The following is a 16,377-nucleotide window of genomic DNA, read 5'->3' as shown; positions in this document are numbered from 1 at the left end:
CTGCCCTGAGGAAGGGAATGGAGAGTGGTTACTAACCCCCAGGGACCCTTCTTGCAATCCTGCCCCTTCCTGCTCCTGCAATGCTGCCCCCACTGCATCCTGAGCAATGACACCTGCTCCCCTCCACAAATTCTGTCCCTTATAGTTAAGAGTCAGTGCTGCTGGAGCAGAGCAGGAGATGGAGGTAGAGCTGGGAGGGCCTCATGCAACAGGTAGACCCCGGCCAAGCCTTCAGGAAAGAGTGTAGACTCTTGGACAGGCTGAGCATGGGGTGACCCATCCCTGTGTGTCACCGTCCTTCATGGAACGGAGGCTCAGGCCCGCTCTTGCAAACCCAGCTTCAGCTGGGGGCAAAGGGCCATCTCCTGGTGTGGTCCCTGTGCTCTCCAGGGTTAGATGGGTTAATAGACTGGCTCTTCTTGTGAACAGGCCTGCCTGTGGGATACAGTGATACAGTCTGCTACACTGTTCCCTTGCCACTTACCCCTGTAACACACTGCCTCCTTCGTGTAACACAGTAACTCATTCTGAGTCTCCCCTGCCAGCTACACCCACATTTCTGGGCCTGGTTTCCCTACCCCCAGCTGTGTTTAGGCTGGGCCTAGGGTGCCTGCCTGCTCCTTGCCAGCTGCTGGGGGGACATCTGAGCCCTCTGGGCCTGGCGCCAGGGCCCCAGTCCCTGACGGGGGGTGGAGGGGCCTGGGGGTCTAGCTGTCAGCACCCATGATGAATGAAGGATGGGGCAGGGAAGAGGCCCAGGGCTGGACTCATGCTGAAGGAGGTGGGGGCTGGCCCCCTGGGGTCTGCCAGCAAAGCTTCTACTACTCCCAGTGGGGGGGCCTGGGTGAGGGTCCCCTCCCAGCAGGGGTGTTTAAAGGCCCAAAGGGTGGGTGTTCTCCTGCTCTGCTGGCATCATGGGCACCTGGGCCTTCCCCACAGCCCTTTTCCTGCTCTGCCTGACTTCTGAAAGCCTGCAAGGCGGTGAGGGCGGGCGACAGGGCTGCGGGCAGGTCTGGGCAGCTGAGGTTGGGGCTGGGGTTTAGGCAGAGCATTGGGCCAGGTGCTGGGGCTCCAGAGGGAGTGGAGGGTCAGTGAAGTACGGCTGGGCAGGGTCTTGGGAGACAGAGATAGATGCCTGGGGCCTGCCACCTCTCTGTCTCTGGGGTCCCTGCCCTAAGTCAGCACCCGCCTTGCTCTCTAGGGCTACCTCCATTGTCTCCTAGACTAGGGAAAGGTAAGTGACCCTCCCGGCTCCAGGGTCCAAGAAGACAGCCTGGTCTCTCCCTCCCAGGGCTCTGGGAGCTCTCTGGAGGAGAACCCCAGATATTCCCTGCTCTGGGATCCGGATGTGGGGCCCAGGAGAACACAGGTCCCACCCTGTTCTCCTGACAGGCAGCCTTGTTCATGGTCAGCTCAAGTGTGAGGAGCACAGACACCACAAACCCTTGGAACAGAGCTGAGATAGGGCAGAACCTCAGCTCCTGGTGTCAGAACATCAGTGCCCCAGAGGAAGGGGCCTGGAACTGGGTCTTGAAGGAGGGCAGGTTGTGACAGGACAGGGGAAGGACATCGCTGGCAGTGAGATAGGACAAAGGCCTGGAGGTGGGACAGGAAGAGAGGAGAGGAGGTGAGCTGGAGCAGGGGCCAGGGTGGGGTGTCCTCAAGGATCTTCCCTTCAGGGACATGGGTGACCCTGCAGGTGGGAGAGGGGCTCCCTCCTGAGACCTGACACATGTAAGCTGCAGGAGAGCAAGACTGGGGGGGGGGTGCTGAGGGATGAGAAGGGCCTTTGAACCCCACCCTTCCTGCAAATCCCATCCTGCTCAGAATGGGCAGGGGACAGGTGCACCCAGCCCTGGAGGAGGTGGGGGATCTGCCCCCTAGAGTGCGGCCCAGATGCCTCCCTTCATGCCAGAGACCCTTCAGTTTCTGCTACCCCAACCACCGGTCTGCTCACCCTGTGATGTGACCACCAGGGAACCCAAGGCCCAGAGAGAGGGGTGCATTCTCAATTTGCAAGGAGCATCTGGGTTCAGCTCACTTTGCTGCCTCCTAGGTCACTCCCTCTTCCCAACCCCGCAGGCTTAGGAGGCCCCAATGGCTACCGATCAGGTAAAGCTGGCTGAGGGGTGGGTGGGCAGGGAGAGGGACAGCTCTGTGTCCTCTGGAGGGGACTGAGCACCCCAGCTCCTGGCCCGTCCTGCCCCCTAAGCTCAACTGCCCCTTTCCCCCACAGGCTATGACCCTTCCAGTGGTCTAGGAGCAGGTAAGGCAGGGCCAAAGGGGACTTGGGTCTGGGGGAAGCAGCCATCTCCAAAATACATGGGGGCAGCACAGAGGCCCCCAGGCAGAGAAGCCCACCTGCCACCCTTCCTGCAGGCCTCCTCCCCTCCCTTCTGCACATCCCCCCCTCTCCGCCCCCCGGGAGTCTATGGAGACCTTCCTGGTGTCATCTCACTTGTGTACCCTGCCCACCCTGGGGGTACAACTTTTTCCTGTCCCTGCCTGTTCCCTGCGTTGCCCACTGAACCCAACTCCAGGCCGGGCACTGGCTCACTGCCAGGCCATGCGTCAGCTAGGCATGGAAAGAAGGGAGGGAGTGGGCTCCCAGGGGCTCCTCCTGCGCCCTCCACCCTCCTTGGAAAGGATGGACTGAAGCTAATTTCTCACGGACACTCTGCTCAGAATGGCTATGAAGTGGAGAGGATCCCGGTTCTCTCACCCGCTCACTGGATCTCCCCCAGGCTTCTGAGAGGGTGTTAAACCTCAGAAGCCAGGTGGGCCCTGCCTGGGCCCCAAGATCTCTCTGTCTCTGCATCTTTCTCTCACATTCCTCACCTCTCCCTTCCCCCAGGATTCCAGAATGGGCGCGGGCTGGGAGCCCAACCAGGTGAGAGTCTTGGGGGCTGGGCATTGCCTTTCTGCCTCCCTCCCAGGCCTCAGAAGGGAAGGGCAGGTTTGATGGATGATTCCAGGAGGTTGGGGGATGGATAGACAGCCTTCAGGTTTGCTGTTTCTTGTGGGGTCCAAGGGTCCTGCACCCTACCCCAAACTTACCTAGTTCATGGCTTTCTCTCTTCCCAGGCCCTCCAGCTCAGAATGGCTATGGGACAGGTAGAAGTGGGGCCAGGGTTGAGGGGAGCAGAGATGGGGCCAGGATTCTAGGGGCATCCCTGACACTTGGTCTCCTGAGACCCTCCCTTGATCCCCATCTCCTTCTCAGGCATTGGAGGGGGCGTGAAACCCCAGAAGCCAGGTGAGCCCTCACCCTGCCTGTCTCTCCTCTTCTCTGTGCCCCACCCCTCCCCTCATTTCTCCTTTACTCCTCCCTGACCCCCTCCTGCCCTGTTTTCTCAGGGTTTAGGAACGGGAATGGGCTAGGAGTAGGGGCCTTCCCAGGTGCTGCTGCCCAGCCAGGTGAGGTGGGGGAAAAGGGGTGAATATGGATATTGGGGGGTGGAGGGGATACAGATGGTCAGCATTCCGAGATGCTTCTCCCAGTCTCCCCCAGGGCAGAACTGGAGACTCACTGGAGGCAGAGGGAAGGACCATAAGGGTTCCTGTTGACTGATTTGGGGAGCAGAGAAAAAGGGCCCCTCAGCTTCACCCTCACCTCAGATAGGACCCCAAATGCCCCCCACCTTACCCCTCAGCTCAGCACAGCTATGGAGCCCCAGGAAGAGGCTGGATCCCTGGGGGTCCCCTCAACTACTGCATCTCTCTCCCCAGGCTTTGGAGAGGGAATAAAACCCCAGAAGCCAGGTGAGACCTGCTCCTTGACCGCCCTCCCCTCTGTCCACCTTGCCATCTATCTGCCTTTTGAAGCCCCAGCCCCACTCCACTACCCACCCATCCTTCCCTGGCTCTGTCTCCCCAGGATATGGAAATGGGCTGGGAACTGCTGTCTTCCCAGGGCTGGGAGCCCAGCCAGGTGAGGGCCCCTGGGGCACTACACTGGGGTCCAGGGAGGGGGAGACAGTGAACAGAGCCAGAATCAGAGAACCAGTAGAGGAGGGAGTGGTGTTCTGGGGGAAGGGCAGGGGCTCAGCCAGCCTCCCCTCGGTCTCTTCCCAGGCCTGGGAGGGGGCATGAAACCTCCGAAGCCAGGTGAGCCCTGCCCTGCCCCCATCTTGGCACTTTGTCCACCCATTTCTACCCCAGTCATTTCTGTGTGCCCCAGCATGCCCACCCCCTGGCCAACAGCCCCACCTCTCTGTCCCCAGGATTTGGGACCAGAAATGGTTTTGGTGCTGGTGCTTTTCCAGGGACAGGAGGGCTGCCAGGTGAGGCTGGATAGGGTAGGGGCTGCAGGGAGGGGGCAGGCAAGGGAGGTTCAGGGTCCAAGGTCCACAGATGGTTGGGGTCATTGTCAACCTCTCTGTCTCTCCCCAAGGCTGGGAGAAGGCATGAAAAAACCTCAGAAGCCAGGTGTAGGGAAAGACTGCCCTCTCACTCTGCCCCCAGCCATGCCACTGCCCCCAGCCCTGCCACTGCTACCCTCCCAGGGACTCCTTTTATTTGGCTGCTGCTGTCATTTCTCTGGCTTAAGCCCTTGTCTTGGGGAGCGTCGTCCACACTTCCAGGCATGCTCCCTGAGAAGAATTGACAGGGGGGCACAAAGGTCATGGGGTGGGGACATCACAGGAGGTATGAGCCTACCCAGTGCAGCCCAGGCCCCACACTGGCCCAGCTCCAGCCTCCACCCTCCCTCTCTCTGCAGGCCCAGTGGATCAGAATGGCCAGGGACCAGGTAGGGGGAGAGGGGGTGGAGCTGGGGGCACATGTTCAGGTTTGGGGGTTCAGAGGAGCTCTAGGCTCATTTACCTGGTCTCTGTCTTTTTCTCAGGAATTGGAAAGAGCGTCAAACCTCAAAAACCAGGTGAGCCCTACTCTGTCCCTATGTCCTTTTCCTTCATCGTCCTCCCACTCCACCCCATCTCTCCTTGCTCCCTCCTGCTCTGTCTCCCCAGGATTCAGCAGTGGGAATGGGATGGGAGCTGCCATCTTCCCAGGAGCTGGAGCCCAGCCAGGTGAGCGCATGTGGGCCAAGCTGGGGTTCTAGGAAGGAGGGAGTGGGAGGAGCTGGGGAGGTCAGGGATAGGGAGGGCAGAAAATGGATTTCTTGGGGGAAAATAGGGGCTGGGAAGTGTCCGAATGCCCGTGGCTCAGTTCCCAGGGGTCTTTCCCCAGGCTTGGGAGGGGGCATGAAACCTCAGAAACCAGGTGAGACAGAGACCCTGCCCTCCTGTCCCTACCATCTTGATTCTATCCCTGCCCATCCTTGTCCTTGTCCCCACCCCAAGTCCTCCCCAAATCCACCGCTCACATACTGCTTTTTTTCTCCAGGAGAGGGCATTGGCAATGGCCTGGGGGCCCAGCCAGGTGAGGGTGGCCTGCTCGGAGGGAGGGAGACGTCACTGCCAGCCCAGCTCTGGGCTCCTGACAGAGGGGCTCTTAGGGGCTCACTTATTCCACCAACTGCCCCGAGGGCCTGCCCTGAGCCAGGCCATGGCTGGCACTGCAGAAACCATGCTGGTCAATCCTGATGGGGCTACAGGCCCACCGGGCCCAGTCTGCAAGCCAAGAACCGTGGGTGCCGCTGTGGGCTGTGGTCAGGGCTTGGGGGGAGTCCACCAGAACATAGAGCCCAAGGCTGGAGGCCTGAGGGACTTTAACCTGGCAGTGGGACACAACTCTGGGGCATTAAGCAGAGTGTAAAAGACCTTGTTTATAGGAGAAAATCCTTCGTTCCCAGAGTAGATGGGGACGGGGAGACTTGAGGAGGCTGATGGGCATTTCTGGGGCTGGGCTTGTCGGTAGCCAGAGTGGGGGCAGGGAGAAGTGAGCAGAAGTTAAGGCCACAGGAAGTCTCATGGGCCAGAGGGGTATAGAAGGCTGGATCTGGGGACTCTGTCTCTCTGCTGCCTCAATCTCCCTGGCCCTTTTCCTGTCACAGTTCCCCCACAGTGACCTCCCTACTCCACCTGTGAATCTAGCCAGCCTGAGCAGAGGGATGTGTGAGGGGAGGGTGGGGTCCTGGCAGGTGGGAGGCTGAGGGAGGCCAGGGAATCACTCCCATTTCAGCGCCATCCAAATTTTCTGTGTCAACCCCCAAATAGGTCTTGCAGCCCAAAATGGCTTTGGACCAGGTAGAGAGGTGATGGGGGCTGAGATTTGGTGGGGAGGCCCAGAGATGGGGGCTTCTGGGTTCCACACCTGCTCTTCTCTCCTCAGGCTTTGGAGTAGGAGGAAAACCCCAGAAGCCAGGTAGGCCAAACTCTGCTGTTTTTGTGTCTATAGCCATTAACCCTTTATCTGTGCTCCTCTCAAGTCCCAGGTGTCTCCTCAGGCCCTCTTGCTCTGTCTCTCCAGGGTTCAGGACAGAGAACAGAGCCCAGCCAGGTGAGCTCTAGGAATTTGGGGCTCACTGAGGGGCTAGTGGATGCGAGGGCAGACCCCAATTCTGAGGGGAGAGGAGGGTCCAGGGGGACTTACTGGACAGCCTCCTTCTCGTCTCCAGGACTCGGAGGACTGAAACCCCAGAAGCCAGGTGAGACCTGCCCTCCCATCTGGTGTCACATAACAAATACTCATTCAGCAAACACCCACAGGCCAGCCAGGTGCTGGAGGCAGGCCCTTCCGGAAACTGGGCACGCAGGAGGAAGCAGACAGGAAAGGAGCATGCATGTAACACGGGGCACATTCTGGGGAAGAGGAAGCAGAGGTGGGGGACCGCTGGCTTTGGCCCACTGAAAACTCTTGAGCTGGGGCAGCCAAGAGGGACCAGAAAGGGTATAGCCTCTGGGAATGGCTGGAGGCCAAGGTGCCAGGGGCTTGTGCTGAGAGCAGACTGTGTGGTTGGTGAAGGAAAGGATATGTCAAGGAGTCCACCTTCCTGGCTGGTTGGTGTTCATGGTGGTGCTGACACCAGTCAGGTGGGACCCAGGCAGCTGGGCATGGTGTTCAGGCTCTACAGGGAGGCCAGACCCCAGGGGGAGGTTGAGGATCAAGCTGGGGGTGTGGGGTGATGTAAAGCTAAAGGACCGTGCTTTGGGTGGGGCCTCAGAGAGGCTGTACCCAGAGCCCCTGTCCTCTTACCAGGGCCTGCAGCTCAAAACGGTTATGGACCAGGTAAGGGCAGGCCTGCCTGGAGACTCTGGGGAGGCCCAGAGATGGGGCCCCGGGGCCCTCATCTGCTCCCTGTCTCTCCACCAGGCTTTGGAGCAGGTGTGGAACCCCAGAAGCCAGGTAAGCCTCATCCCTATCTGTCTCTCTCCACCTCCCCCCAAACCCTAAGCTCCCCTCCCCCATTCATACCCCTGTCTCTATCTGTTTCTCCAGGATTTGGGAATGGAAATGGGCTGGGAGTGCAGCCAGGTGAGAATGGTGGGGTCTAGGGGCTTCCATGTCTGGGCATCCTTCCCTGCCTCCCTCCCAGGCCTCACAGGGGCAGGATTGGTGAATAATTGAGGGATGCTGGGGGGAAACCTCCAGGAGTCCAGCTTTCTGGCTTGGCTTCCACCTCAGCTGGACCCCAAATTCCCCCAGCTCACCCCTTCTGTTCTTACAGGTCCAACAAACCAGAACGAATATGGAGCAGGTAGGAGCAGAGAGGGAGGAGCCTGTGGAGGCCTTGGGATGGGGGCTCCTGGGCCCCTTATCTGCTTGCACGTCTTCTTCAGGCTTTGGCAGAAGGCTGAAACCCCAGAAGCCAGGTGAGTCCCGCCCTGGTCTTGTCTCTATCCATGGACCCCCCTGAAGCCAGAGCATCCCCACCTTGGCCTCCCTCTCTCCAGGATCTGGGTACGGGCTGGGGCAGGGGGCCCAGAGGGCAGGCGGCTGGGTTCTGTGTAGTGGGGGAATGCAGGGGACAAAAAGCCTCAGAGACCAGGTGAGGGAAGAGATCCCTTGTGCCCCCTGCCTTGTCTCTGTCCTGAACCCCTCTAAATACTGCCCCCTTCGTCCACCCCTGTTTTTCCTCCCCAGGATATGGTAATGGAAATGGACTGGGAGCCCAGCCAGGTGAGGGGAGCTGGGCCTGGGTCCTGAGAGGTTGGGAGGTGGAGCTTTGGAGGAGGGAAGCAAGAGCTGGGGGGACACAGGAAACCCAGAGGGTCAGGGCCTGGGGGGTCTGGGGAGGCCTAGTGAAGTCAGTGTCAGCCCCTCTGCCTCCCCAGGTCTAGAGGGGGCAGGAAATCCCAGTGGCCAGATGAGAGGAGGGCCATCCTGTCCCTCCTGTCCCTCCTGTCTCTCTCAGGCCTTCTCTTTATGTCCCCACCTCCCTCAGATGTGACTCTGAGGAGAGGGGCACTACCTGCTTCATGAGTGAAGGGTGTCTGGGGGGAACCCAGTACCCTGGGGAGAACAGTGGGAGGCAAGACCAAGGGACCCCTGTGCTGACCTCACCCTCTCAGCCCCATGGCCAGCTTCATCCACCCTCTGTTTCTCCCCACAGGCCCTGCAGCTCAAAACGGCTATGGACCAGGTAGTGGGGGGCCTACCTGGAGGTTCCGTAGAGGCCATGAGATGGAGCCCGGGCCTCTCACCTGCTCTCTGTCCCTGACCAGGCTTTGCAGCAGTGTCTTAGCTATATCTCTCTCTGTCTCCCCAAAACCCTGAGTTTCCCCTCCCCCGTTTCACACCCCCACCTCCATCTGTCCCCCCAGGATTTGGGAATGGCAATGGACTGGGAGTCCAGGGAGTCCAGCCAGGTGAGACTGGTGGGGTCTGCGGTGGGTGTCTGTGCTGGGCATCCTCTCCTGCTTCCTTCTAGGCCTTCGAGGGACAAGATTGGTGAAGGGTTAAGAGGGGCTGGGGGAGCACCTCCAGGAACCTTGTTTCTGACTTGGCTCTGCAAGGGTGACCACAAGCCCTTCCCTTTCCTTAGCCAGGGTCCCAAACCCCCTGCTCATCCCTCCCTTCCCCACAGGTCCCCCAGCTCAGAATGGCTATAGAGCAGGTGCTGAAGGTTTAGGAGAGCTGGAGGCCGGGAGAGGAGGGGAAAGGAAGGGGAAGGCGGTCCTCCCTAGACCCTGTTCTCAGGGTCCTCTCCTGGGCTCCAGCCAGACTTGGAGAGGGCGGAGTTGGTGATGGAATGGAGGCAGCATGTAGCAGAGGGGGCCCCAAGTTTTCTGGTTCCTAAACTGAGAGGAAGGGGAAGCTCAGCCCAGTTTCTGGCCTCCTGTGCACCTCAGCCTCTCCCTCTCCCATCCCCCCAGGCCCTACGATTCCCATCGGCTACAGACCAGGTACCTATCAGAGTGGGCCCTTGGGGGCCAGATGCCAGGGTTCTGGAGGAGAGGTCCAGGGGTGGGTCATGGGTCTCTCACCTGCTCCCATCTCTCCTCCAGGCATAGGAGAGGCCATGAAGCCTCAGAAGCCAGGTAAACTCTTTCTCTCTATACCCTGCGATAACTGTGATTTATAATTAGAAATATGTATTTAATCTTCCTCATATTCCTGGCACAGACCCCCTGAAAGCCTGGGAATTTCCTAAGTGAGGAGAGAAACTTCTGTTGTGTTAATGAGGGGACATGTGATTAGAGGGTTGGACATTTCAGTCCCATTCATACCTCCAGGGAGGGGACAGGGGCTGGAGGCCAGTGATTTAATCAATCCTGCCTGTGTAACGGAGCCTCTGTAAAACCCCAAAAGGATGGGGTTCAGAGAGCTTCTGGGTGAATGTGTGGAGGTGCTGGTGGCGGGGGTGGCGAGATCAGAGAGCTGGGAGGCTCCTTGTGCCCTCCCACGAGCCTTGTCCCTCATATCTCTTCCATCTGCCTGTTCCTGAGTTATATACTTTTATAACAAATTGATAATCTAGTAAATAAAACATTTCTCTGAGTTCTGGGAGCTGGTCTACCAAAATTAATCAAACCCAAGGAGAGGGTCATGGGAATCTCGGATCTACAGCAAGTCAGTGAGAAGCACTGGTGAGCCTTTACCCTGTGGGATCTGATGCCATCTCCAGGCAGATAGTGTCAGACTTGAGTTAAATTGTAGGACACACAGACAATGTCTAAGAAATGCTTGGTAGGGTTAGAAAAACCCCAGAATTGGAATGGGTGTTGAAATTGGACCCCCTACTTCTCTCTAACCCCAGAATCTGTCTACTCCCCCCACCCTATAACCCCCATTCTGTCCCCCCAGTTTACGGGAACGGGCTGGGAGCTGGAGCCTTCCCAGGTGAAGGGGTCCAGCCAGGTAAGGGAGGCAGGCCCTGGAGTTCTGGGAGGTGGGTAAGAGGGGGCACAGGGCCCACTGGGCAAAGAGTTGGGTCCCAGGGAAGGAAGGGGCAGAGTTGGGTCCACCTGTCACTCAGGCCTCTGTCTGTCTCTCCGCAGGCCCAGGAGGGGGCTTGAGACCTCTGAAGCCAGGTGAGTCCATCCTTGCCCCTCCTCTGCCCTCATCTGATGTCTCCCCACCCCAGGCCCTACCTTTATGCCCATGTTTCCTACCAGGATACGTGCCAGGGAATGGGCTGCGGCTCCCCTCTGGTGAGTTCAGTGGGGGCCTCGGGAGGGGAGAGAGGGCTCATTCCTAGGGAAGGGGCTGGTTGACTCTCAAGAGGCCTCTCTCTCTTTCCTGCAGCTCTGGGAGTTGGTTTGAAACCTCAGAAGCCAGGTGAGTCAGAGACCTCTCCATCTCTGCCTATACCTCCTCCCACCTCTCCTTCCAGAACCCACCCTGCTTTAGGCCCCCAACATTCCAGCTTCTCCTCTCCAGGATATGGCAACAGAAATGTGCTGGGGGCCCAGCCAGGTGAGGGGGTTGGGAAGACAGAAGGGGAGACTGCGATAAGGACATCACTGGAAGGTGGAGGCCGGTTGGGCAACAGCAGGCACCACATCAGGGAGCTGGGTCACCTTGTACCAAGAGCAGATTGTGGCTCATGGAAGCAGGGCTTTTTCTGGCCTGCCTGGCTAACATCCCCCTTGGAAGCTGTATTTGCCCTAGAAGCCACCACAGGCCAGGGGCCTTGGCCAGGTGGAGGCCAGAAGGGCAGCCTAGGGCTGGGTCGGCGCTGGCCTGGGCTCATGGCCCTCTCCCTTCCTCCCCATCCAGGTCCCTGCAATGGTGGGGTCCCTCCACTGCTTCTTCCTAGGCCTCCCACTCCAGGGGTCCCTTCTGATAAAGTGGGTGGCTGGGGCCTGAAATCCCAGCCCCCTCCCCCAATGCAGAATGGCAAGTTCCCAGGTCAGTGGGCAGTGGGGGGCCTGAGGGGCCCTGGTGAGTCCCTGGTCCCAGGAGGGGCTGGGCCTGGCTGGGCTGTCACACAGCAATTCAGCTGAGGAAAAGCCTGAACTCTGGCCCTGAGACCCCCATGTAACCCCCAATATGACAGCTCCCCCGGCCCCTATCCCCATGGCAGTCTGTGGTAGTCCCAACCCACCCTGCCCTGGGCTCACTCCTGTCCCCTGGCTTTCCTTCTAGTACCAACTCCAGCCATCCAGTTGGGGCTGAAACCTCAGAAAGCAGGTGTGAGTCTGTCTGGCCCCTCTCTCCATGCCAGGTCAGGGTCACTCCTCCAGCTCCCTTGTTCCTCAGGCTGCCTCAGGTGTTCATGTACCTTAAGGTCAGGAAGTCCCTCTGTGAGTCTACCTTTGGTCTCTCTTGCTGCTTTCTTACCTCATTTCTTCTGATTCCATTCCCCATAGATAGGGAGAGTCCCTTCCTCCTCAGAGTCTCTAAGGTCCAAACATGGCCCTCAGGGAGTGACAGAAAGTCTGGGTCCTCCCCACTGATCCCTATTCTCCTTGCAGGGTACCAGCCTCCGAATGGCTATGGACCAGAAGCAGAACTGGGTGAGGAGGCCTTTTGCCTGAGTTTTCCTTCCCTTCCCCTCCAGCAGACAGAAATTAGGGAGGCAAAACTGGGCTATCTCTGATCCCCGTTTTCTCTCCCCCAGGCTTTGGTGGTGGCCTTAAGCCCCAGAAAGTTGGTGAGCCCCCCAGGTCCCCATCTTGGGCATGAGTTATGTCCCCCCCATGGCAAGCCCTCTTTGTCTGTCTCTGTCCTTATTCACCCAGCACTTATATACTATGCACTGGGTCATCTTGGTGGCCAGAGCAGGTGTGATCCTGTCTCAGGTGAGGGTAGAGTGACAGATTGAGCAGGTGGGGAAGTGCCCAGAGGGAATCTGGGATGTCTTCCAGAAGATGGGGCATCACAGGTTGCACCTGGGTAGCTGGCTGGTGGTGGAGGGATTGTGGGAGGCCCTATGTTGCCTCTGAGTCAGTCTGTCTGTCTGCACCTCCCTGTCTCTCTGTAAGCAGATCACCCTGCCCCCCCCCAGTGCTGCTCCCACCCCCACCAGCCCCTCTCCCACTGCTCTCCTGCAGGTTTTGGTTACGGGAATGGTGGTCCAGGAGCTGGGGTCTTCCCTGAGGCCCACCCACAGCCAGGTGCTGGGGGGTGCTAGGTGGGGTGAGGTGGGGGGCCCTGGGCCTAGGGGCTGCTCCTGCCTCTGACCTTCTCTTTCCTCCTCCAGGATTCCCTGGGGCTGATGGCTTTAGGAATGGTGAGTGGACCTGGGAAACAGAGTGCAAGGGTGATGGGAAGGGATATCTATCGAGGGTCTGGGCAGAAACTCCCAGACCTCTTGCAGGATATGGAGAAGAAGCACCTGAGCACCCCGAAGTGATAGCTCCAGCCCCCGAAGGAAATGGTAAGAAATACTAAAGGAGCAGATTTAACCCTAGCTAGGGCAGTGGGGACTGGCCGAGTGGGCGAGGGGCTCCGAGACCCCAGAGGGACTGGGACATCCTGAATGTCCAGGTCTGGTGGGCAGGGGTCCCAGGCTGGCTCTCCTCCTTCAGGTCCAACCGGGGCCCTGGGGGGCTCTCTCTGGCCCTCCCTCCAGCCCTGGGGGGCTGCCCTGAAGCCTGGATATGGGGCTAGAAGTGCATATCCAAGAGGTGAGGAGCCAGCCAGGTAATGGGATGTGTCAGAGTGTTGTCGGGGGTCAGGTGGCTGTGGGGAACTGGGCCCAGCCTTAGAGCCCATTTTACAGCCCTGCAGAGATGGAGGGACGGCTCTTGGGGCAGAGGGAGTAGGAGGCACACAGGAGGGAACAGGCCGGAATGGACAGCGGTGGAGGGAATGCAGGCAGAGCAGGGGATGCTGAGTGTGAGCTTGGATGCCTGGATGCCAGACCCAGACAGGGGTGGGGCGTGATGGACCTGGAGTGGGGGCCGCTGGGGACTCAGTACTCCCACCTTCTGTCCCTCCCACCAGGGCCCTATGGGCAGCTGAGGCCAGAGCTGGGCCCTGGGCCCTCTGGTGAGTGGGGGTCTCCTAGGGCTGAGGTAAAGCTGGGGTGGGCAGGAGGATCCTGAAGACCTCTTGTTTCCTGGGTGCCCTGACTTGTCTGTGTGTGCCTTAGGGGGCCCCGAGGTGAAGAGAGGCAGCAGTGGCCCACTGGGAAATGGCTATGGAGGTGAGAGGAGACACAGTGCCCATCCCCCACTCTCCCCATGTCACCATTGTCACCCCTCCAGGCTGCACTGGGGGGTGCCCCTAGCCCTCAGGAGGGATAATAGGCTCTCAGGCCACCTGTAGGTGTCTGCTGGGTGACTAGCCTGAGACCAGAGGAGCGGGAGGGCTCCTGTCCCCCAACAGGAGAGAAGGGGGCCAGAGCTCACCAGTGCCCTGCTCTGCCTCTTCCCAGGCCGCTGCCCTTTTGGGAACTGCTGAGCCCCAGAGCCAATCCACCGCCCATCCTGAGGTCCTCTGTATCAGAGCCTGGTCTGCCAGGCAAGGCTGTCCAAACCCTCGAGGGCTTGGTCACCTCCCCCCATCACCAAAAAAAAAAAGCTTAAAAAATAAAATAAATTTAAAAGAAAATAGACCCTCGGGCTTGGCCTCGGGCCTGGGGTCTCCTGCAGGCTGGAAGTATCAATAAAAGCAATGAGCTTCTCTCTGCTTCTGTGTGCTTCGTGTGAGGGATTGGCTGGCTGGGCTGGGGACAGCCTGGGCCTGCAGCCTCCAACCAGCACCTTATTCATTCATTCAACAAACATCAATGCAGCTATGAGCCAGAGGCTATGTTCCAGATGGGAGAGATGTGAGAACAGAACAAACTCGGGCTTGCCCTTGGGGAGGGGGACATCAAGTGGTCACAATCTAGTGATGGAGCTGCGTCCAAGTTAAGGGACTTGTGCAGGATTTGTGTTTTAATTTATAGTTAATTTATTAAAATGATCAAACTAAAAAAAAATCTCATTTTCCTTAAGCCTTTATACTTGATTCTGGACATGATTGTATTGATTAATCTTATCATTTGGATGTAAAACTCACTTTTTTTCCACATTCATCCAAAACTCACTTTTATACACTTTGATTAATACTCAGTTAGATTATAAATTTGACAGATCAACATCTCCCTAAATATTTAACGTGCTTTACAAGCCTGATTCACTCAATTCTTTTAGACACTTCAAATAATTACACATACAATCTACTTGATCTCTTAAGGGGTGGGATATGTTGTGGGGTGTGTGTGGCACAAATCCAATCAGCAACTTCCTCTTAAGCACTTGAGGCGCTCTTGGAAATGAATAAATCAGACATTTAATATCTCAGATTACTGAACGCTTTCAAACATCTTAAAAAGCCAGTTACTGATCCAGTATCAGTAATCAGAACTACTGGATTGCCTTATTTTTCTCATCCCATGATTACAAATTTAGTAACTCAGAAACATGGAAGTAAATTACTCTCCTATGCTGTGTCCAGAATGGAGGTTGCACAACTGGGGATTGATTTGCTATTCTGAACTTTGACCCAGGGCTTGGCCAGTCCCAGAAATAGTCTCTTTGAGCCTTTGTTCTGAGATGTGCCTTCCTAAGCCCAAACCTCCTGCAACCTGATAAAGTTTTACCCTAAATGAAGAATTTGAGATGAACAGAGTTGATGGGATTTGGCAGCCTATGAGGAACTCAGCTTGTCTTTCTATGGCCTGATTTAAGATACTTTTGGTGTAGGTGGGGAGGGTAAAGCTCAGGGGTAGAGCGTGTGCCTAGCATGTATAAGGTTCTGGGTTCAATCCCCAGTACCTCCATTAAACAAATAAATAAACCCTAATTACCTCCACCCCAGAATATATAACTTAGATGTAGACCAAAACCTGACTGCACTATGCACAAAGTTTTGGGTTGATCAACCTTTAGGAGATTGTGTAAACATTGGAATTCTAGCCTGATTTCTCTTAGCCTACCTCAATTAACTTGCTCTATTTGAGAATCATTATAGCGTTTTGCTTTTCCACAGAAGTACTGACTCTTTAAGAGATATCCATAGTCTCATCTTGTGTTTCTCTGCCTCAAAGTATGAAATAAACCATATCGTCTTTTTATTTGGGAACAGGATTAAGAGCCAACATTTGTAGCGGGAGGGTATGGCTCAAGTGATAGAGTGCATGCTCGGCATGTAGGTGGTCCTGGGTTCAATCCCCGCGACTTCCTCCAAGCTGAACTTAATGAAGAAACCTAATTGCCTCCACGACTGAATACAAACAATACAAGCAAAAAAATAAAGAAGTCTGAAGAGCCAACATAGGGACACAGGGGCCACGGAGCTGACTGTCTCAGTGAAGGCAGTGTGTGATATCCTTTCTAACCCACCTAGAAATGTTCTACTATTGCTTTAAGAAAAATTTCTATACTTCGATTTTAATTTTTTAATTTTTAATTTAATTTTTAATCGAGATATAGTCAGTTTACAGTGCTGTGTCAATTTCTGATGTACAGCACCATGCTTCATACATGAATATACATATATTCATTTTCATATTCTTTTTCACCATATATTCCAATTTTAAATATATTGACCATTCTCTCCTTTTTCCTGATTGTTATCCATCTGTCATTTACAACCGTTCTTAATAACGTTAATGCGAGTGCTACATGTCAAAGTTGGCTTTTTATTTTTTAAATTTTTTTAGGGGGGAGGTAATTAGGTTTATTTATTTTTAGAAGCAGTACTGGGGATTGAAAACTAGGACCTTGTGTATGCTAAGCATGCGCTCTGCCACTTGAGCTGTATCTCCCCCCAAGATTGGCTTTTGAACTGATATCGTTTCATCTTTTCTATAAGATTATTCAGCGAAAATTTGCAAATTGCATAGATATTGACCTACTAGGAGCAACATTCCAGAATCTCTAAGGGCAAATCCCAAACGAGGAAATCCATGCTCTCTCTCATTGGCTGTCGCAGGAATGGGGCGGGGCGGGACGGTTGAGGGTTGCAGCGAATCAGTGGACCCTCAGGCCAGTTGGGGGCGCCCACTACATAGGCACCGCCTGGCCTCAGGGATTGTTGCGGGTGGAGCCTGCGGCATCTCTGGACACTGTGATCGGCTGGTACTAGGGGAGGGAG

General features: G+C 56.4%; 1 protein-coding gene and 1 long non-coding RNA gene across 2 annotated transcripts; both read left to right on the top strand.

Annotated features, from left to right (window-relative positions):
* The first annotated feature begins 4,065 nt into the window (after positions 1–4,065).
* Positions 4,066–4,880, top strand: LOC141573848 (uncharacterized). The gene is made up of 4 exons (XR_012500176.1): positions 4,066–4,107; positions 4,224–4,283; positions 4,721–4,750; positions 4,847–4,880. It is a non-coding gene; the product is annotated as an uncharacterized LOC141573848 (long non-coding RNA).
* A 105-nt stretch (positions 4,881–4,985) lies between these two features.
* On the top strand, positions 4,986–13,900 carry GREP1 (glycine rich extracellular protein 1). Its single transcript, XM_074346876.1, has 28 exons — positions 4,986–5,030; positions 6,192–6,267; positions 6,373–6,402; positions 6,521–6,550; positions 7,102–7,131; positions 7,216–7,248; positions 7,342–7,377; positions 7,571–7,600; positions 7,683–7,715; positions 7,987–8,022; positions 8,456–8,485; positions 8,667–8,711; positions 9,219–9,248; positions 9,351–9,383; positions 10,150–10,203; positions 10,344–10,376; positions 10,461–10,496; positions 10,591–10,623; positions 11,434–11,478; positions 11,763–11,804; positions 11,909–11,941; positions 12,342–12,404; positions 12,491–12,520; positions 12,608–12,667; positions 12,819–12,917; positions 13,237–13,281; positions 13,385–13,438; positions 13,670–13,900. Exons 1-28 carry the CDS (start codon positions 4,986–4,988, stop codon positions 13,693–13,695), a joined length of 1,170 nt encoding a protein of 389 aa, XP_074202977.1. The 3' UTR covers positions 13,696–13,900.
* Positions 13,901–16,377: the final 2,477 nt, after the last annotated feature.

The sequence above is a fragment of the Camelus bactrianus genome, chromosome 18 (genome assembly GCF_048773025.1).
Source record: "Camelus bactrianus isolate YW-2024 breed Bactrian camel chromosome 18, ASM4877302v1, whole genome shotgun sequence".
In the NCBI taxonomy this organism is placed as follows: domain Eukaryota; kingdom Metazoa; phylum Chordata; class Mammalia; order Artiodactyla; family Camelidae; genus Camelus; species Camelus bactrianus.
Note: the sequence above shows the minus strand (reverse complement) of the source record. Positions and strands in the feature narration are given on the sequence as shown.

Bases quoted from the DNA above. Each gene is read 5' to 3' on its own strand.
- GREP1 (XM_074346876.1), top strand. From the start codon at position 4,986: ATGGGATGGGAGCTGCCATCTTCCCAGGAGCTGGAGCCCAGCCAG. The intron at 11,805-11,908 runs GTGAGGAGGCCT...TCTCTCCCCCAG, and splicing joins TGGACCAGAAGCAGAACTGG to GCTTTGGTGGTGGCCTTAAG. The intron at 12,521-12,607 runs GTGAGTGGACCT...GACCTCTTGCAG, and splicing joins GGCTGATGGCTTTAGGAATG to GATATGGAGAAGAAGCACCT.